The sequence below is a fragment of the Zootoca vivipara genome, chromosome 2, assembly GCF_965207765.1.
Source record: "Zootoca vivipara chromosome 2, rZooViv2.hap1.1, whole genome shotgun sequence".
NCBI classification, from domain to species: Eukaryota; Metazoa; Chordata; class Lepidosauria; order Squamata; family Lacertidae; genus Zootoca; species Zootoca vivipara.
Genome location: NC_142584.1, coordinates 114,195,902 through 114,217,998, shown reverse-complemented (window position 1 = coordinate 114,217,998; position 22,097 = coordinate 114,195,902). Strand labels below are relative to the sequence as shown.

Genomic DNA, 22,097 nt, shown 5'->3' with positions numbered 1-22,097 from the left:
GCCAGCCAGTCGATGCTACAAAAGTTCATAATAAATGACAGGTCTTCGTGAATGATGCTCAGCTTGGTGGTGCTAAGCAGAAGAATGTTTTATTTTTTGGAGGAGGGAGAGAAGGGTTCAAAGCCCACGTCTTCCTCCAAAGACCTTGCAACGACCCCTGTGTCGTCATAGCCTACGGAAACGAAACCAAACTACAGTTTGGGAACCCCGGTTCCCAAACGCCTCCGTTGTCGTACATTTTGGTTCTTGAATGCTGAAAACCCGGAAGTAAATGCTTCCATTTTCAAACATTTTTCGGAACCCGAATGTGCAACACAGCTTCCACAAGAAGCTCTTTCTACCAATGGGAAGCCGTGCCTCAGTTTTTGAACATTTCAGAAGCCAAATAGGCATCTGGAACGGATTTTGTTTGAGAACCGAGGTACCACTGTACGGGTAACTCAACCTAGTCTGGCGCCCTCTTGCTAGGGCTGCTGGGAGTTGTAGTCCACAATGGCTGAAGGGCACCAGGTTGGGGAAGGGTGATGCAACAGTGACCTAGTGAGAGTCCTGGGGGCCAGGTAAAATGCCATGGGGGGCCCACATTTGACTCCTAGCCCTGTGCAGTCCTCCTCCACTGGTCTGCATGAATTTTATACCGGTTCTGTGTTGATCTGTGTTGCTTTTATGCAGAGGGAAGGGCTGTAGTTCAATGGTGGAGTTGATTTAAATCAAATCGATTTAAAACAGGCATCCCCAAACTGCGGCCCTCCAGATGTTTTGGCCTACAATTCCCATGATCCCTAGCTAACAGGACCAGTGGTCAGGGATGATGGGAATTGTAGTCCAAAACATCTGGAGGGCCGAAGTTTGGGGATGCTTGATTTAAAATCACAATTTAAATCATTATCACTAGTCAGTAAGACTTTATTTGCCAATCATTTTTTTACAGAAAGACATTCTTGCTGGTATAATCTTAATATTTACAACCAGATGAAGGTTTCATTTCTGGAATAATTTTTTTTCAAAGTAGTCTTTACAGTTATATAAAAAATTACTGATTTGGTTATACATAGATAATTATGAAATTATTGTGAGGTTTAATAAGTTAACTTTTTATATTTGGACAATGTTTCTGCTGTACTTTATTGGAAGGAGAAAAGTAATCATTTCCTTAATAACAATTTAAACAATTTATTTAACTAAACAATAACATAGCATATGTATCCATGTTTGTTAACTGATGTGGTTAAACATTTTTTAAAAAATACTTAGACTGAGTTTTAGCACACATGAAAAACTTAACAAATCCTTATTTCCTGGTGAATAGCCTTTGGACTATAATGTAACTTAAACAGAAAACTATTTTTAGAAAGATTTTTCCTCCAAAAGCATTTTCGTTTAAAAATCTGATTTAAAAAAACAAATCAAATAAACTAAATATTTTTGAGTTTTTTAAAAAAATAATCATTGATTTTTATCCACCCTGCCTGAAATCTTTGACAGCTGCTGCCAGTCAGTGTAGACAGTATAGAACTATATAGGCCAATGGTCTGGCCTTGTACAAAGCAGCTTCCTTATAGAGGAATGGATGGATAATGTTGTTGTGGATGGTCTTGATAGAGGAATGGATGGATGGATAATGTTTAGCTTTTGCTCTAGTACAGAAAACTGTCCCCCCAACTTGGCTCAATATCGATTTTTATGTGGCATGCCCCGCTTTCCCCTCCAGCCTCTTCCGCCTTGGATCTCCGGGTGGCGTCGATCCGGGAGAAAAGCAGCGCCGCAGACTCAGAGGCGAGGAAAAGCCCTCGGCTCCTCCAGGCGAGGATCAGGAGAGAATGCAGGGAGAGGTCGGGGCCAAACGTCCCGGAGCAGCCCATCGACAACTCGGACGCCCAGCGCCAGCACTTCCGCCAGTTCCGCTACGAGGCGGTCAAAGGGCCCCGAGAGCTTTGCAACCGGCTCTGGGACCTTTGCCACCAGTGGCTAAAGCCCGGGAAGCACACCAAATTGCAGATGCTGGAGCTGGTGATCCTGGAGCAGTTCCTGGCCATCCTGCCCCGGGAGATGCAGGTCTACGTCAAAGAAGAGGGGCCCACGGACTGTAACCACGCCGTGACGCTGGCGGAGGATTTCCTACAGAGTCAGCAAGAGGCAGAGGTGAGCCCCTTTTGTTCCAGTGGGTGATTCCGGTGGGCTTTGCTCAGATCCTCTGATGGGGCAATTCTGGTCCCCGGTTGAGCCTTTCAGTGTGGTTGTTCCTCCCCCCACCCCCCAAAAAATATCATTTTTATTAAGTCTCCAAGAAATATTTCATTTTTTTTTCATAAAGATTTTTATTGGTTTTCACATAAACACACAAATTAACAAATATAAAACAAACAAACACACAAAAAGATACACACATAACACAACCTCTCGCATCTTATACTCTTCTGTCTTAATATAATTCGCTCCGCCGAGCTAAGACTTCCCTCCCTCCCATCCTTCGGCTTTGTTTTTCCGCTCTTATCCCACAGTTTCTTTTACCTACTTATTCAAAGTCAATTCGTAGGATTTATTTTAGTCCTGCAAGTGTCCTTAAACTTCTACAGTTCCTCTCCATTTATTCAACAAATTTACTCCATTCTTTTTGGAACCGTGTTTCCCCCTGGTATCGGATCCCGTGGGTCTCCAAGAAATATTTCAAAGCATTTCTCAACATATACATTTTTTTAACATGCAGAGTTTCTTCACTTCCCACCTCTCCTTTCCTGATGTTTTTCCCCCCTTATTCTCCTTTTTTATGAGCTGTTTTGTAACACATATATTTTTATTGTCTAAACCCCGCTACCATTAAATGTTTCCACTGCTTATGCTTCCAATCCTGCCAGCAACTTTATATATGGGTGATAATTTGATAGATTGTCCATCAGTGGTCTCCATTCTTCCTTAAACACTTCTGTCCTCTTAATTTGGCAGCTACTTTCGCCATTTCTTCAGTGTGGCAGTTCCTGCCCTGAGGAACGCCCCGCCACTAGAGGCTAGGGCTAGGCAGGAATCACCCCTACTTATGTTGGCTATTGGCCTTGATGGCTGTGCTCTGTCTCCACAATTAACAGGCAGTAAAGCATTTGAGGGCCTGTTGTTGTTGTTGTTGTTGTTAACCCCAAGGAAGGAGGGTCCCCAACCTCCTGAGGGAGACTATTCCCCTGTCAAACAGTTCTTACAGTCAGAAAGCTTTTCCTGATATTTAGTCAGAATCTCTTTTCTTGTAACATGAAGCCATGGGTTCAAATCCTACCCTCCAGAGTAGGACAAAAAAAAAGCTTGCTCCCTCTTCCATGTGACAGCCCTTGAGTTATGGCTATCCTATCTCAGTCTCCTCTTTTCCAGGCCGAACATACCCAGCTCTGAGTGGCCTAAGTCCTACTCAGAGTAGACCTTGTTGAAATCAGTAGACCTAACTTAGTCACATTCATTAGCTTCAGTGGGTCTACACTGAGTAGCGCTAGCATTGGAGACCACCCTGGCTGGAGCTGCCCTCTCATACCTCCCTCCCAGATCTCAGGGTCGTGGGTTTGAATCCCGCATTGGGCGGAAGATTCCTCGGGGTCATATATGACTCGTATGATCCATTTGCTATCTCTCTCTCTCTCTCTCTGCCCTGTTTCAGGAGGGGGTGACTGATTTGTCCAAAGCAAAGAAGACTCCCTCACAAGCTCGGCGTCTGCCACAAGCCAGAAGAATCGTCAAGAAAGAGGACTGGGGTGGTGCCACACTGGGTAAGAGTTTCTTGTGTCTCTGTCATGGGGGAGTATATAGGTCCTGGGACAAGATTAACCCCTGGCTCTTCTCACACCAGGCCGGAACTTTTGAGAACTTGCTTTCGCAATTGGCTAGTCCTCTGTGAGGGAAGCCCTTGTCTCCAGCCCTCCCTTTATTGACATGCTCCTATATGCAGACGGCATTTGAGATGTCTTAAATGCTCAGTTGGCAGGCACAAAGAGATCCTGCCTTTCCATAATAATGATAATAATAATATTAATAATAATATAATGGAGGACCACAATTTATTTTTTAAAACTATCTATTTATCCATCTCTTTAGAACAATAAACATATAATTTTAATTTGTATTTATAGCCTGCTTTTCATCAAATGGTTTGAGATGAGTTACAGAAATATAGCAATCAAAATAACTGCAATATATATTGCTTCTTACACTTATGTATCATTTCTTTTCTAGTCTTTTTCTTTTCTTTTTTCTTTATGAAATTTTGTGAGTCGTGTGAATAATGTTAAATGTATGTTTGCTGTATGTTTAATTTTAAAAAATAAACTAATAAAGACGAATTTAAAAAACAAAATCAAAATAACTGCAATATATCAATAGAATACTTGCCTTTGACTTTCAGGTGTCTCAATAGGCCTATGTAGTTTATAGTTTTCTCGAGTAGCTATTCGCCTTAGCCAGGCATCCCCAAACGGCGGCCCTCCAGATGTTTTGGCCTACAACTCCCATGATCCCTAGCTTAACAGGACCAGTGGTCGGGGAAGATGGGAATTGTAGTCCAAAACATCTGGAGGGCCGAAGTTTTGGCGATGCCTGGCCTTAGCAGTTGTTCTGTTAGGGTAGCCATATGTCCAGAATAATAATTATTATTATTATCACTATCGTTCTTTTATTATTTGTAGCCCGCCCAGCATATATAAAAAGCATAATAAAATGTTGCACGTTAAATCGGCTGCTTCCTTCCTTCCTTCCTTCCTTTCTGGGAGAGGGACAGACTTGCTGGTTTCAGAATTAATTCCATTTATTTCCCCCTCTCCTCTAGAAGACATGACTGTGAGCGACAGCCGGGCGGAGGGCGTTCCAGAGGAGGCCCCTGTGCCAGAAGTCGTATCTCAGGAGGAAGTCTTCACTGTGGTTGAGGCTGCTGAAAGTGGGTCCCCATTATGGATGTTTGGGGTCGTTACAGGGGGTCCCCCATATCGCCAGCCACACCTCTGTTGGAGACAGTGTCGTATAGTGGTTAGAGCAGAGGGGAGGGGGGAACCTGTGGACTCTTAACTCCCATCATCCCCGGTCGCTGGCCATACCAGCAGGGGCTGATGGGATTTGGAGTCCGGGCGATGTGTGGGGCCAATGTGACGGGGCGACTTTTTCCGGGGGGGGCAATGATTTTCCGTCTGCCTGGCCTACCCCACAGTTTGCAGGTTGCGGGGGGGAAACCAAATGTGTTTGATTTGAGCTTGCTGTGGAAGGAAGCTGAGCTAAAAATGTCGCCATAATGTAAAAACAGGTGGCTGTTTACCTGAGAGTAAGCCTCATTAAACTCAGTGGGGCTTACATCTGAGGAGACATATATAGATTTCCGCAGCTAGTGAACACGCTTCCCTGCGTCAAGGCATAGAAGGCTTAGATACAGTGTTCATATATTTATTGTTGTTATTTTTTTAAAAAAGAAATCCTGTCACAGGATTATTTGGGGGATGGGATTCGCGGTATCACTAGGCCTAAAAAACAAGACACTTTTCTGCTCGGTCGGAGCCTGTCAGGATTCAGAAAGGGACCGGGCGAAAAGCTCTTAAGTTATTATGGTTTTATTGCCGCGAAACACGTACGCACACAGGGATAAAGCGGTGTAGAAATAATTGTATAAATAAATGAAATTAACAAGCCGGCCTTGGGTTGGAATTTGGCTTCCTTTTACCTCCCGCCTTTATTTAACAAATTTAATATATCGCTTAAGCAGCTGCACCCTGAAGCAGTTTACATGAAATATAAAATGTGTGTTAAAATTGCCAGGAAAACCAGATGTTGAAAAACGAGCTAGCCTCAAAAATTTAAAAATATAGTTTTAAAAATATAGGGTTGTAGCCAACTAAATTCTACATGAGTAGATCCATTGACAGCAATTAATTTTAGTCATTAACTTCATTGGGACTAGTTTTGGGTGCCATCTTTTTGTCTAGACTTTCCCTGACCCATAAGATCAGACACTATTATTTAAGATTTCCCGTTTTTCCTCGTTCCTGATTTGTAATGCTATTTACCTGTTTTTTGTTTTGGTTTGGTTTTGTGTACTGCTTAGGGTTTTGTTTTGTTTCTTAAAAGTGGTTTTGAAAAGCTTTAAAATAAAACAGTAAATAAATAACTTTGAGTAACAAATGAGGGGCATGGCTTGTGGGCCGACAAAGCGAAGCATAACTCTTCTTGATATGAGGGAATATGTTATAGATGTGTAACCGAAAATGAGCAGCCGATAGGAAATAAAGAGGGGGGAAATCAAGGATAAAATGCTGGAATATTTTCATTAAACATTTTAAAAAACAGTAAAAAAAAATGGGGACGACGACGAAGGGCACAGCACATGATCAACAGTTCCTTGAGAATTCCCCCTTAGGATTGCAACAGCACTTGTAATGAAGCAAGTATTATGGAGACAATGGAGTTATATAAAGCACAGATTATTCAAAAAGATGCAGTAGTTTAATAATAGGACCCATGGAGGGGAGGTGGGAAGTCCAGAGATTCGGAGGAATCTGTAAATGTGGGTGTGTATGGTTGTATTGCTATAATTTTATAATTTTAAAACCAAATAAAAAAATTATTTAAAAATAAAAAACCCTTTCAAAATGCCACCCCTTCAAAATACCACTGCCGGCTCCCCAGATTCCCTGGGCAAAGGGAATGAATACGTGCTCTCTTGAAAGCGATAATTTATTAGTAGCATGCTTCCCTGTTCAGACAGCCTCCACTGCAACGCATAATAATAATAATAATAATAATAATAATAATAGTAATAATAATAATTTATTATTCATACACCGCCCATCTGGCTGGGTTTCCCCAGCCACTCTGGGCAGCTTCCAACAGAAAAATAAAACACAGTAATCTATTAAACATTAAAAGCCTCCCTAAACAGGGCTGCATGTGGTTAGAGATCCAAAGCAGGCCCTAGTTCAGCGGCGACTAGAGTTTGCCAAGTAACTTTGGGACAGGGCCTATTTCTTGGTGTAACCTTGTTGTTGTGAGGTTGAAGATCAGGGGAGAACCTAGCAAGCCCCCTTGAGTTCCTTGGGAGAGGGCAGGGGGGAAGTCAATGTATACATTCAAGCCGCAAATAAACCGAGGCTCCGTTTCTCTTGTGTATGTTTGGGGATTTTTAGCAGGCGCCATGATGGGGAGCAAAGGCGAGGAGGGGAAGCCCTGCGAAGAATTGCCAGGCGGAGGCGAGGACAAAGACGTGGAAGAGAACGGAGCGTCGGAAAAAGAGAAGGAGACAGTGGCAGGTAGCTGAATAAGAAATGAGTGGTGGTAGCCAGGGTTGGTTATTGGGCTTGCTGCGCATGGTTTGTTTGAGGGGAAACGATAGGCCAAATCGTGAGTTAGTTCCTGGCAACGCAGCAACCGCAGGACTGGAGGAGGAGCAAAGAGTCCCACTTTCCCCATGCTGCATATTCCCCTTTTAAGTCATAGTTAAGCTGGTGCAGGTGCTGAGAACCCTTTGGCATTCTAGATATTGCTGAACCGCCATTCCCACTGGCATGGCGAATGGAACACCTTATTTTTTTGTCAAACTTCAGTGCATTTTGGGAAATGGGAAGGGAGACTTAGTCTTTGAGGGGCCCCCTGCTTTGAAGACCTACATTGGATCCCAGTACGTGTCCGAGCACAATTCAAAGTGTTGGTGCTGATCTTAAAAGCCCTAAACGGCCTTGGCTCAGTATATCCAAAGGAGCGTCTCCACGCCTATCGCTCAGCCCAGACACTGAGGTCCAGCTCCGAGGGCCTTCTGGCGGTTCTCTCACTGCGAGAAGTGAGGTTACAGGGAACCAGGCAGAGGGTCTTCTCGGTAGTGGCGCCTGCCCTGTGGAACGCCCTCCCATCAGATGTCAAAGAGAAAAACAGCTACCAGATTTTTAGAAGACATCTGAAGGCAGCCCTGTTTAGGGAGGCTTTTAATGTTTAATAGATTATTTTATTTCATTTTTCTGTTGGAAGCCGCCCAGAGTGGCTGGGGAAACCCAGCCAGATGGGCGGGGTATAAATAATAATATATTATTATTATGTGACGGGTATAGGGCTCCGTTGAGTTGTTTATGACTCAATTAGGAGCCATTAATTATTTGCCCGGCGCGCTTTCACTAGCGCATCTCTGCTTCCGTAGATCCGGGCTGGCAGTAAAACACACACAGCAGAGTTCTTCTTCTCACACAGCGAAAGCTTGTATAGCCGTTGGATAAAAAGCCTCTTAAGAACACACAGAGTCCAAAGTGTTCTAATAACTACTTAAGTTTATTCTAGAGAGAAAAATAACAAACCACCTGGTGAGAGCGCAGACATCTTGCGACCGTCTCCCAGGCAGAAACGAAACCAACTGAAACATACAGAAACACTTCTGGTACATTCTGTAACATGATATCTTCCTCAGTGGTCAGGTGCTATACAGAACACAGTTAACTCTTTGGTTACTTGTTACTCCTCACACCCCCTCTCACCTGAACACTGGGGATAGCGGGTATCCAAACTTACCCCAAAACCAACCCTTCACAGAATTCCCCATGCCGTTGGAAACTCAAGGGTTTTGTGAACCCATCTGCTAGGTTCTCTTGGCTTGGACAATACCTCAACTTCACCAAGCCTACCTGTATGCTCTGACATACGTTTCGGAAGCGGATGTCTAAGTGTTTGGTTCTGGCCTTGAACTGTCCAGACTCCGCCAGGCTCAAAGATGGTTGATTGTCGCCCCAAACAGTGATGGGCTGGCTACAATCACCCCAGATTTCCTGGACCAAACATCTGTAGTACTCCAATTCAGTGCATGTCGCAGACAACGCACAGAATTCTGCTTCCGTGGAAGACATTGCTATTAGGCTTTGCCTGCGCGACCGCCAACCAATCAGGGCATTTCCAAACTTGACTACCAAACCAGTCACTGACTTCCTGTCCTCCTGATTGGCCCAATCAGCATCTGCAAAACAAGTGAGTTGTGGCTCACCTTGCGCTGACATCTCCAAACAATACTCTTTGGTCTCCTGCAAATACCTAAGCACTCTCTTAATGCCATTCCAAGCATGCACGCTAGGTTTCGATGCTTCTCTACTGAGCAAATTGACTGCAAAAGCAATATCTGGTCTGCTCCATTGTGACAAATACAACAGACTCCCTAGCGCTGACTGAAACACTTCAGGACTCTCAAACGCTACTTTGTCCTTCACTTGTGACTCTTTCACAAAGTTTGTCTCCATGGGTGTTCTGACCCCTTTACAGTCAGACATTCTGAACTTCTCCAGCAAATGTTCAATCTTGCCTTTCTGACTGAGCAAGAAACTTCCATCCTCAGTTCTGTCTATCTGCACACCTAGATAAACATTCACTGCACCTAGATTCTTGAGTTTGAACCTCTTGCCTAGCTCTTTTGCAAACTTCTGCACTTGCATCTGGCTCTTTGCTAAGCAGATCAAGTCATCAACATAGACAAGCAACAGTTCCTGCTGTTCTCCTTCACCTCTGAGATACAGACAACTGTCAGCTAGACTCTTCCTGAAACCTAGGCTCTTCAAAACAGAATCAAGACATGAATTCCAATTTTTAGCAGATTGCTTCAGACCGTAGATCGACTTGTGCAGCTTCCACACCTGACCTGGCACGTCACTCTCAAACCCTGGAGGAGGCAACATGTACAACTCCTCCTGGAGGTCAGAGTTCAAATAAGCGGTGTCCACATCAAAGTGGTTGACCACTAGGCCTCTCTGCGCTGCAGTCGCTAAAAGCATCCTGAAAGATTCCGCTCTTGAAGTCGGACTAAAGACATCTGTGTAGTGGATTCCTTTCTTCTGAGTAAAACCTCTAGCCACTAATCTAGCCTTGTACTGAGGCTCTCCAGTCACTGTGGGTTTCAGCCTGTAGACCCACCTACAACTGACTGCTTTCTTACCTTCTGGCAACTGTGTTAGGCTATACACACCAAGAGATTGCATGGAATTCAACTCTTTCTCCATTGCAACTTTCCACTTACTAGCTTCCTCCACTGACAACTGTTGCACTTCTTCAAAGCTTTCAGGCTCACACACTGCTAGGTTCGCCCATACACTGACAGCTGAAAACCTTTCAGGTGGTTTACCTTTCGTGGTGCGTTTTGAACGCCTTGGTCCCACATCTTCCCCCTCTAAATCCGAACTGCTTGTCTCTGACTGTGTCTCTCTCGGACTAGCAGCACTGTCAAGAGACTTACTACGCTTTGCAGCCCCCTCTGGGCTTGCTTTGGGTGAAGTGGGTGACCTACCACGTTTGCTGTACTTCCCAGGCTTGACCTGGGGTGAAGTCGGTGCGCTTCTGACTACTTGCTTCACTTCCCTAGGAGCTACACCACTTGGACCAGCTGCCTGACCTGGATCTGGTCCTGCAGCACTTAGAACTCCAGCATCATCCACCTGAGTTTCCTCTTCCTGGTCAAAACCTGAAGACCAGTCAAGAAGAACTTCGGGGTTAGCATGAATGCGTCTCCAGCCCTCTTGTTCACAGAACGTAGCACTCCTGCTAATGTGAACGCGGGTTTGGTCCCCCTCTGCTGGTACAAACCTCCAAGCCTTTGAGTTTGGTTCGTAACCACAGAAGATCATTTTTCTGGATCTTGATCCACCCTTTCTGCGCTTCTGCTTTGGAATTAGAACCCAAGCCTCACACCCAAAAGTTCTGAAATAGTGCACCTTCGGAACTTTGCCATACAACATGTAGTAGGGTGTGTTGTCCACAACTGAATTAAAAGCGCGATATGAACAATAATTCACAAATTTATAGCATTCCCCCCAAAACTTCTGGGGTAGTCCTGCATCAAACAACGTTGCCTCTACCAGTTCAGACAGCGTTCTAAATTTCCTTTCAGCTAAACCATTCTCCTGTGGACTAAAAGGAACGGTTTTTCTGTGCCTAATTCCCTTGCTTCGGAAAAACCCTTGTAGTTCTGCACTCAAAAACTCTCCCGCCCTGTCACTCTGGAAACACTGGACAGTGACGGAGAACTGTAGTTCTACTTCGGCTACCCACTCCTGTATCACTCTGGCAGCCTCCCCCTTCTCTTTCAGTGTTATGACCCAGGAAAAATGGCTGAAATCATCCAGAAGACACAAAACATATTTTGAACCACCTAAACTTAACGTTGACATAGGCCCAGAAATATCCAAGTGCACTAACTGAAATGGCTTTGTGCTCTTCCTCTCAGACCTAGGATAAGAGCATCTCTTCGTCTTCGCTTTCGCACATGCGCGGCATTGCAGGTGTTTTTGACATGGCTTGAACCTGCAACCTTTGACAAAATCAGGGGCCTTTTTTACATAAGGAAAAGACATATGACAATATTTCCTGTGCCAAGCATGAATACAATCCTTATGGATAGCGCCCTCTGTGCCCTTTGGGGTATTGGCACTTTTAGCCTGAGCATCACCAGTGTTACTTCCACCTGCTTGCCCCCTCCCATCTAGGACAAACAGACCATCAGACCCAACAGTAACGCTTACCAGCTCAGCCCCATCTCTGGCAATTTTGCAAACACCATTGGCAAAACTTATTTCAAAGCCCTCACGCAATAAGCAAGACACACTTAAAAGACCATTCTCCATGCCTGGTACAACATAAACATCAAGGTTAGTGTCTAAGCATTGCATATAAAAAACACCCTTGCTTTTAATTGTTCCAGAAGAACCATCAGCAAGATGCAGGCTTTTTTCATCTTCAAGTGGCCTGCAGTTCAGGATCTGTCCTGAAGGCGGTACAAGATGATGGGTGCTGCCTGAGTCGATAATAAAAGTGAAACTGTCCTGTCCTCTGTTTCTGACCGTTGCTAAGGCAGCAGAAAGACGGCTGACAGGCTTATCTGGAGTTTTCCCACGTCCTCTGCCTCGGCGCTGCTGGCTGGTCCCATGACCACGTCCGCTGGGTTGCCTGGCACCTGGCTGAGTGACCTTGGCTGCTTCCGGAGCTGGGCAAAATCTCGCTACGTGCCCCGGCTGCTGGCACCGATAGCAAAGCCTTGTTGCGCACGCACTCACAGTGGATTCCTCAGTGCTTTTTACTGCACCCCCACTGGCTTCTCTGCGCCCACGGCCCCCCTTCTCAGCCGATTCTTTCTGGCGTCTCAGTTCCTCATCCGCCAAACGCCCAGAAACGTAAGCAATCGTGAGTTCAGCTCCAGCTGTTTTTCTCTGATGGACCCTTTCCAAACTGTCCCAGGCTTCCTTGGCATTTTCAGCATTTTGCACATAGGGCAGTTGCGTTGCATCGCAGCTCATGGCAATGGCACATAGAGCCTTATTGTCTTTTCTGGTTTCTGCTGCAAACCTCTGTGCTTCAGCTGCTGAATTATCAGCGACAGGGGTTGGAGGATTTAACACACAAGCCCATAAATCCTTTCCTAGCAACCACATTCTGGCCCTTTCTCTCCACTCTGCATAGTTGTCGCCATTCAACCTCTGGAACGGCACGACAAATGACTCCTGTAGCTGCTCCGCCATCTTGTCCACCCCCGGGATCCGTGTCTGTGTACTCACTCAGAATAGCTGACGTTGCTCCTCCGGGTAGACTGCGGATCCCAGCCTTCTGGTACAGGGTCTTTCTGCTAGCGAGTGCATCTGTTAATTGCCGACTGCAAAACAACAGGTTTCTCCCAGCTAGCTTTGTACACCGGCTTTCTCCAAGGCTTTTACAGCTGCAATCACCTTTTATTGCTTTGGTGATTGATTAGGTTCAGGACCTCTTATCTCCCATAACCTGTGACGGGTATAGGGCTCCGTTGAGTTGTTTATGACTCAATTAGGAGCCATTAATTATTTGCCCGGCGCGCTTTCACTAGCGCATCTCTGCTTCCGTAGATCCGGGCTGGCAGTAAAACACACACAGCAGAGTTCTTCTTCTCACACAGCGAAAGCTTGTATAGCCGTTGGATAAAAAGCCTCTTAAGAACACACAGAGTCCAAAGTGTTCTAATAACTACTTAAGTTTATTCTAGAGAGAAAAATAACAAACCACCTGGTGAGAGCGCAGACATCTTGCGACCGTCTCCCAGGCAGAAACGAAACCAACTGAAACATACAGAAACACTTCTGGTACATTCTGTAACATGATATCTTCCTCAGTGGTCAGGTGCTATACAGAACACAGTTAACTCTTTGGTTACTTGTTACTCCTCACAATTATTTAGTGTTTGATGTTTTATTGTGTTTTTTAATATTCTGTTGGGAACTGCCCAGTGCAACAATATTAAATTTATTAATATTAATATTAATATTATTATTAAAATTATTATTATTTCTTGCCATGTTGTAAACTCTTTCAATGAGAACATGTGCTTGTCATTCTTATTGCTTGTACTTGTAGCAAATGGGTGGCAAACACCTACTTAATATAGATTTTAGAAAACATTGGGCCCAGGAGTTTGGTGTTTTTCATTTAGCTTGTGTGATTACATCCCATCTTCTTTGTAATTCTTTCATTTAATCCAGCAGGAAATGACCAAGCACAGAAGAACGAAGATGAAAGCTGTCAGGCAGAAGGACCTGGGCGGGCAGGCAGCAGTGCGACATCACTGGAAGACTGTGAAGGCGATGGTTTGCAGGGTCTGAACCTCACTGTTCATGAGAGGTCTCATATGGGGGAGAAGCCTTTTGGCTGCTCCAAGTGTGGGGAAAGCTTCAGCCGCAAATCACTCCTTCTCGAACACCGAAGATCTCACCCCGGAGACACGCGATACGGATGTTCCGTTTGTGAAAAAAGGTTCAACAAGCGAGCACGCCTCATTGCACACGAGAGATCTCATACGGGAGACAAACCCTATCAGTGCTCCGACTGTGGGAAGTCCTTTGGTCAGGAAGCATCCCTTGCTACACACCAGAGGACCCACACTGGGGAGAAACCGTACGAGTGCCTCGAGTGTGGGAAAAGTTACCCGTGGAAAACATCCCTTGCCGTACATCAGAAAATCCATGCGGGAGAGACCTACACATGCCCTGTCTGTGAGAAAAGCTTCAACCAGAAATCGTTGCTTAGGATACACAAGAGAATCCACACGGCCGAGAAGCTGTACAAGTGCTCAGATTGCGACCAGAGCTTCACCCTTGAAAAATACCTGAATGCACACAGGGTGAGGGCTCACACCCGAGAGAGGCCGCACGCGTGCGCCCATTGTGACAAAACCTTCATTTTCAAATATTCCCTCATCGAACATCAGAGAATGCACACAGACGAGAGGCCCTTCAAATGCTCAGATTGCGGCAAGCGCTACAACGGGAAAGCAGCTCTCGTCGTACACCAGAATACCCATGCGGGAGAGAAACCCTACCTTTGCCAAGACTGTGGTAAGAGCTTCAAAACCAAATGTGCCTTGACCGGACATGAGAAGCGTCACAAAGGAGAGAAGCCCCACAAATGCTCACACTGCGACAAAAGCTTCTACTGGAAGCATCGCCTTGTTTTACACGAGAGAATCCACACAGGCGAAAGGCCGTACCAGTGCCCCGAGTGCGGGAAAAGCTTCAGGTACAGAAACAACTTGACGAAGCACAAAAGGAACACGCACGAGACCATTCGCACGGGGGACAGGACCTACCAGTGCTCGATCTGTGGCAAAAGCTTCCGATGGCGACGGAGTTTCATTTTGCACGAGAGAGCCCACACAGGGGAGAAGCCCTACAAGTGCCCGGAATGCGGGAAGAGCTTCATGAGCAGAGTGTCCCTCATAGTTCACAAGAGGATCCACACAGGGGAGAGGCCCTACCAGTGCCCCGAGTGTGGCAAGAATTTCATTAAAAAACAGGCCCTCAGTAAACACAAGACAGTCCACACAGGGGAGAGGAGATACCTGTGTACCGTATGCGGACGGAGGTTCTCTAACAAAGGTAACCTGATCAGGCACATGAAAATCCACACCGGCGAGAAACCGTACGTCTGCCCGATATGTGGGAAAAGTTTCATTCAGAAGGTGTGCCTGATTGAACACGAGCCGACCCACAGCAAAGAGAAGCCCTACGTCTGCCCGGATTGCGGGAAAAGGTTCAAGCGGAAAAGGGGGTTCCTGTTGCATTTGAGAATGCACAGAGGGGAGGTGCCCCGCGAAAGCCCCAAGAAAAGCGCCAACGGCGGGGAAGCTGCCAGTGCAGGCACCAAGCCCCCCGCGAAAGAGAAGTCCCACCCCTGTTTGGACTGCGGGAAGAGCTTCCACTCCGAATGCCACCTCATTATGCACCAGAGGACGCACACGGGAGAGAAGCCGTACCAGTGCACCGAGTGCGGGAAGAGGTTCAGCCAGCAGTCGTCCCTCAACACGCACCAGAGAGTCCACACGGGAGAGAAGCCGTCGCTGTGCACCGAGTGCGGGAAGCGCTTCCACAACAAGAGCAACCTGGCACGGCACCAGCGGATCCACACGGGGGAGAAGCCCTTTGCGTGCCCCGAGTGCGGGAAAACCTTCAACCAGAAAGCCTCCCTGGAGGCGCACAAGGCCACCCACAGCAAAGAGAGCCCCTTCTCGTGCGCGGACTGCGGGAAGAGGTTCAAGCTGAAGGTGTCCCTCCTCGTGCACCAGCGGACGCACACGGGGGAGAAACCCTACGAGTGCTTGCAGTGCGGGAAAAGGTATATCAGGTGCTCGCAGCTGAGGAGGCACGAAAGGACGCACATCATGCAGGCAGGTGAGAAGGGGCAGGAGGAGGTTATTGCGATTGTCGTTAATTACATTTGTATACCGCCCTTCGTCCGTAGATCTCAGGGCACAATATGAAAAACACAAAACACATAATAAAAATAAGAACAAAAACAAACCAATAGCCCCCCCCTTCACAATGTATTTTTAAAAGGGCATCTCACAATGTATTTTTAAAAGGGCATTGGATGTCAATCAGCCAAAGGCCTGGTTGAAGAGTTAACATTTTCGCAAATAAGCTGTCATATAATCATAGAATTGTAGAGTTGCAAGGGACCCCCTGCAATGCAGAAATCAATAAAAGTAGAGGTAGAGTAGAAGTAGAGGGCTAGGAGCTATGAGACCAGAATTCAAACACTGCTTTGGCCGCAAAGCTCACTGTGAGACCTTGGGCCAGTCACTGTCTGTTATCCTAACCTGCCTCACAGGGTTGTTCTGTAGTGGGGGGCGGAGAACCTTGTATGCCAGTTACATCTCCTTGGAGAAAATGGTGGGAGGATGTTTGTTTATTATTTTTATTTCAGAGCATTTATATACTGCTTGATAAGAAAGTATCTCAAAGTAGTGGTTGTCAGCAATGCCAATAATAATAATAATAATAATATTAAAGAAATATAATAAACCCATAACAATAATATTATATGGATCAGCCTGAACACACTGGATAGGTGAAATGTCTGACTGAAGAAGCTGGTCTCCCTTTCCCTCTTCACTGTTTTTGTCCTCATGGACCACCTCAAATCCCCACAGTGGGAAGTGGGGGCTGGACTATTCACCCCGATGCAGGGATTGTCAGTCTCTGTTTACTCCATCCTGTACTTCTGCCTAGATAATTGTGTTTTGACACAAGCCAAACCACTTTGTCCATTTCAGAGTTGATTGCTGAACCTGTTGAAGTTACAGAATTTCCTGTGGAAGCAATAAGCACTGCTGTGGTAAGAAATGAATTACTGTTGTTTTTTCAGTCGCTAGAGAAACTTTGAATATGCTGTCTTCTTTCTCTCTATGGTGAAGTCCCTCCCACCGAGCTTTGTGACATGAAGGGATGTGTCTGTAGATACAGTTCCTTTGCCAGCTTCAGCTTGACTGCCATTATTTCTTTGTTTTATTTAATAATAATCTTTTTATTATTTAAACCCTCCCCACCTGGCTAGGTTGCCCCAGCCACTCTAGGCAGCTTCCAATACAGTCATACCTTGGTTGTCAAACGCTTTGGTACTCGGACGGTTTGGCTCCCGAACACCACAAACCTGGAAGTGAGTGTTCCGGTTTGCAAATGTTTTTTGGAAGCTAAACATCCGACGCGGCTTCCAGTTGACTGCAGGAAGCTCCTTGGTTTTTGAATGGTTTTGGGAGTCAAACAGACTCCAGGAACAGATTAAATTCGACAACTAAGGTACCACTGTACATATAAAAACACATATAGTGAAATGGGTGTACAAAAACTTTACAGGTATTGTTTATTACAAGGAACTAGAGCACAGTTAACATTTGATTTTAATTTTGAAGTAAAACCCGCACTACCAGCTACTCTGCAGTGTAAACACACCACTGATTAGACCATAAGGTGTGCATCGCCCTGAAAAAGGGTAAATGAAAAACACAAAAAAATGGCCTACGGTATGAAGACATGACACAAAAGGAAAAAGTGATGGGGTGGGAGGAAGAAACCACAAATTCAAGCACCAATTCTCAGAGGTTGCGGTTTATTATCAGGAACAATTTTGGGTCCCACCTGGTAGTTAATTGTCATGGTGATGCTACAAAGTGCAGTTAGTGTTTCAGTCCTATGTATCTTTGGAGCAAATTCCATTGGGATTTGCTTTTGAGTAGACATGGGAAGTTCATGCCTGCAGGGTGCTCTCTCGGACATAAAAAAATCTCTTTTCCGGCATCTTACCACTTGCCCCTCCCACCCCGTGTGTGGGAAGCTGCTTTTGCAGTGCAGATGTGCACATTTGCTTGTGTCAAGATGGGTGGAATGTAGTTTTATTCTTTGAAAACAGGAAGAGCCTGACTGGGAGATGGTAGCGTTCTTCATTCTCATTTTCATTCCAGATAAGCGTGGATGGTGATTTATTTTTTGTGCAAACTACCGCATAGATTCAGATTGCCTACACTGGGGAACGGAGGTAAGACAAGACCAGTATCCTATCAAAAGCCACTATCAAGATCTTTCCTTTTATACTGTATAAGTAATACCTGGGATCAAGTTATCTTTTTAAAGATTTGGAACAGTTAGTTGTTGTTGAGTAGATAATCCCTAAATATATTCCTGACTTGTCTGTTACCGATGGGGTATCCATGAGGGTTTAATCAGATTAGTCCAATGTTCTTCATTCTTGGGTCACTAGATGTTCTTGGACTACAACTCCCATCATGCCCAGCTATCTTGGCTGTCTGAGCTCTTATCCTCCACCTTGGTCTATGAGATCCTCTGATGGGGCTTCCCCATGGTGCTAAGATTTCATTTGGCCTTCACTGGGGACTGAGCTTCCAGTGGGGTAGGTCCTTGCCCTGTGGAACTCCCTTCCGGAAGAGCGTTCAGCAAGAACCATCCCTCCCTTTTTTCAAAGGTCTTTCGAAAACTATATTGTTTAACAGGCCTTTACAGTATAAATTCTGCCTTTTTGACAAATCAATACTTGTTAAGGTTTTGTTTCTGTTTTTCATGCTTTTTCCTGGTTTTATTTTTATATGCATTTTACATGGGGCTCATCCACCTGGGAAGGTAGCCCATCTAGGAGAAGAAAAACTCTGACTCTTAACCTCTACTGCCTTATGGGATATCTTCGGGAGGAGGAAAGGATAAGAAGTAAACCCTACACAAATCTGGAGTGGAGTCCCTAAAATGGTTGAAATGGGCCTTGTACACCTCCGTCTGGCCATTCCTGCAGCCAAGCTGGTGCCAGACATCTTGCTCTGCTTTCCTTTGGACCACATCAATGAAGCTGGGGGGGGGGGTGTTGTCATCTGGGCAGCCCAGGACCTCCAGACACACTGCCCAGGCTTGTGCCCTATGGAGGTCACTTCTGTGCTGCTAACACAGTGGTTTGACTTGACCCCCTGATGCGTTCTCCATTGTCCATCGAGACAGATGGAGGCCAACCATTTTTATATGTCATATACCACCTTGATGTATTTTTATGACAGTGCATATTAGAGCATTTTTCCTCAGCCTGGCATTGACTGTGGCTGACAGTAGTCCAGAACATCTGGCATGGGGGACCAGGTTGTCAAAGTCTGCGTTAAATTAAACCCAGGCCCCCTTAGGACCGGTGTGGGGACTGTTTGGCGCTCGTAATCTGGTGAACTGGGTTCGCGTCTCCGCTCCTTCACATGCAGCTGCTGGGTGGCCTTGGGCTAGTCACACTTCTCTGAAGTCTCTCAGCCTCACTCACCTCACAGAGTGTTTGTAGTAGAGGAGGAAGGGAAAGGAGACTGTTAGCTGCTTTGAGACTCCTTCGGGCAGTGATAAAGCGGAATATCAAATCCAAACTCTTCTTCCTCTACATTCAAATGCCAACCTCGCCATAGAAAATCTCTCACTGGGTGATTTTGGGCCAGCCTCTCTCTCTCTCTCTCTTTTCTCTTTCTCCCACCCCATCCTAACCTTGTTGTGAAGATAAAATAGGTATCAGGGAGAAGAATCATCTGCGTTTCCCTGAGCTTAGAAACAAATTTTCACTTTCTTTTTCAGGTTCCTTGATCAAGATTGCCAGCCTGAAAATGAAAAAAGAAGAATAAGTTTTTATTAATTTACGTATTACGTTTTTTGTTATACTGCTCTGTGGCCCAAAGCCCTCTGTGAGTGGTTTACAGTTAAGTGCAGGGTTTTTTTTTAAAGAAGAAGAGAAAAAGCACCAGAATATATGAAATTGCAATATATAACAGTATACTGTATAGATAAATGTTGTTAATAATGTAATTTAAATACATGCACTCTGGAATGAAGTAAGTCTTCGGCTGGTTGATCTTAGGCCCTCAGCCTCCACTTCCCTTTGTTTGTTGCGACTGCAAGAATAAAATATTGAGGGTGAGGGCATATCCTCCTCATCTTTTAACGGCCAAATTGGAAACATGTCTATGCAAACGTACAAACATTAAACACATGTATGCACCTATCTGCGCATGCAGATGAACCTCCTTGTACGAAAGGTCCCAAGATTGGGGCCCCATCACTGAGAGAGGTCTCCTGTAGCAACCCACCCATTTCATATGGCACAGCCTCTTTATCATGGCTGCATGGCTATACCAAGGTAATGATCTTTTAGAAACCATGTTCCTTGCACAGCAGGGAGGCAGGGGTAGTGGGGTTATACTAGATATCTCTGTCGCCTCTGCCACGTCCCTGCTGCCCCTCTCTTCCCTATAGAGGCTCCTCACATTATTTAGATTGGGACCAAGAGGACTTCATGTTGCAGACCTTCACTTCCCCATGTATCTGGGGAGGGAGGTGCATGGCTCAGGATGAGGATGCAACAGGGTAGTGGTGGAGGCATGGCAAGGCTACCCAGCACATTTCTCCTCTCGTTTAGCCGATTCTATTCTAAAAGCCAGACAAAGCTCTGGTTTAAGTGGAAACCCCTGAATCAGTTTATACCAAGCTACTATTTGTTCCTCTGCCTCCTCCCATGGTCATTTCTTTAAAAACATAAATCGGTATAGAAATGAAATAATAATACGGTAATAATATCCAGTTTGAATGTAACTAGTTCTACTAGCAAATTTACCAGTCCTTGTTCGACTTGTTGTAATTTTTTTTAAAAAAAACAACAACCCTGCTTTGTAGTCATGCTCTAGAGACACTGCTCCAAGTGCTTCTAATTATTTTTGTATATCGGTAAGAGATTATTTTGAATCGCTGACTAAATAAAGCTACATTACCTGTACAATCGCTGATATTTTTCCCCCCGGGGGTGGGGGAAGTTGCCTGCTTCTTTCTATATATTTTTCAGTGTGCTTTCCCTCGCCACCTTCCGCTCTCTCCCCTAGTGAGTGTTAGCAGGATGGGACAGGTGACATTTTCTAAACCGGGTTCCCATTTTCTAAACTGGTATGGTGTGAGATGTGCCGAATCTAGGGTGCTTTATAGAGGGCCCAAGGGGGGCAGAGTGCAGCCGTATTTTGGGCAGCAGTGCTTTGAGGAAGCATAGAGTGAGAGACTCGCAATGGCCAACCAGATGTCTGTGAGAAACCCCCAAACAGGAGCCGAGCACAATTATTCTTAATACTGTATAGACAACATTTTCAACGTACGATTCTCCCATATTTCCCCCCAGCTTTGACTATCTATCTGCCCTGTTGTCTCCTTTTCCCACACCTCTTTTAATTGATCCTCCATTTCTACTAATATTTTACAAATATCACTGGTTTCCTCTTTTATAACTGTATTTTCTTCTTTGGAGATGGTATTTAATACCAGTCAGATTAAATCAAATAAACAAGGAATATTCGGTGTTGGAGGGGATGCCAGGAAACAGGGGATTCTGTTCACGTGTGGTGGAGGTGTAAATCCGTTCAATTTTTGGCAGAGTGTTTAGTATCATTATCAATTTACGATGGGGTGGAAGGTTCGCAGGCCATGAAGGGCTAGCTCACAAATTTATTGACAGCTGCACAAATTATTATAGCCAGGGAGTGGAAGGGGCAAGCAGAAGATACAATGGAAGAATGGTATATAAAGAGGTGTGGGATATAGCTATTAATGATAAATTAACACGTGCCATTAAGGTAAGTCGGGGAATACGCAGGAGAAATTATTTTGAGATACGGAAGGTGTTTGTAGAATATGCACTGTTAAAATGTAAAGGGATCAAACTAGCACAAGAGGTGTTGGAATTTTGGGAGGTTGGATGGTTACAATGGAATGGTTTTGGTGGTGGGGTGCATATTTTTATTCTTGCGTATTTAGGATTATTACTTTGTAAAAATAAAAGAGAAAATAAATATTTTTTCTCTCTCTACCCTGTCCGTGCAACATATAATTTTATAAACTTCTGTCATGCCACCTTCTTCATTGTCTTTTCTCTAAACGGTCTCAAATGCTGCAACGTTTCTTCATAGGGGAGTTGCCCCACCTCCTTGATCATTGTCTGTTGTTGCTTCAGTTTTCTGTATGCTGATCAGAGATACTTTTAATATATTAACCGGTATAGAAATGAAATAATTATTAATCAATCAGTTGGGCTGCCCTTTTCTGAACTTTTCCAACACTGCAATATCCTTTTTGAGGAGAGTTGACCAGAACTGGTACTCAGTATTCCAAATTTCAGTTGTTATTTTTAAGTAGAAGACACAGCTACCTGTTGCACACCCTTGGCTACCTGAGGTTCAGGCAGGCCGAGACGAGGAAGATATAATATTTCCAGCATGTCAGTAACTGCTGGGCAGTTAACTTGAGGAACTGTCATTTAATGTTCCACAGAGCCTCTGA

General features: G+C 45.0%; 1 protein-coding gene across 16 annotated transcripts in view; it reads left to right on the top strand.

The window, feature by feature from the left end:
* LOC118080234 (uncharacterized) overlaps positions 1-20,556 on the top strand; it is a 29,916-nt gene extending 9,360 nt beyond the window's left edge. For 5 of the 16 annotated variants that reach the window (XM_088663680.1, XM_088663679.1, XM_088663676.1 and 2 more), the window contains exons 5-12: positions 1,712-2,142; positions 3,638-3,746; positions 4,799-4,906; positions 7,137-7,259; positions 13,467-15,650; positions 16,535-16,596; positions 17,720-17,793; positions 19,362-20,556. In XM_088663680.1, coding sequence (XP_088519806.1) covers positions 1,712-2,142; positions 3,638-3,746; positions 4,799-4,906; positions 7,137-7,259; positions 13,467-15,650; positions 16,535-16,596; positions 17,720-17,764 — 3,062 coding nt within the window. In that variant the 3' untranslated portion in view covers positions 17,765-17,793; positions 19,362-20,556. The remainder of the gene's footprint in view (positions 1-1,711; positions 2,143-3,637; positions 3,747-4,798; positions 4,907-7,136; positions 7,260-13,466; positions 15,651-16,534; positions 16,597-17,719; positions 17,794-19,361) is intronic. The other 11 variants (XM_088663686.1, XM_088663685.1, XM_088663683.1 and 8 more) reach the window with 7 other exon arrangements.
* The last annotated feature ends 1,541 nt before the right edge of the window (positions 20,557-22,097 follow it).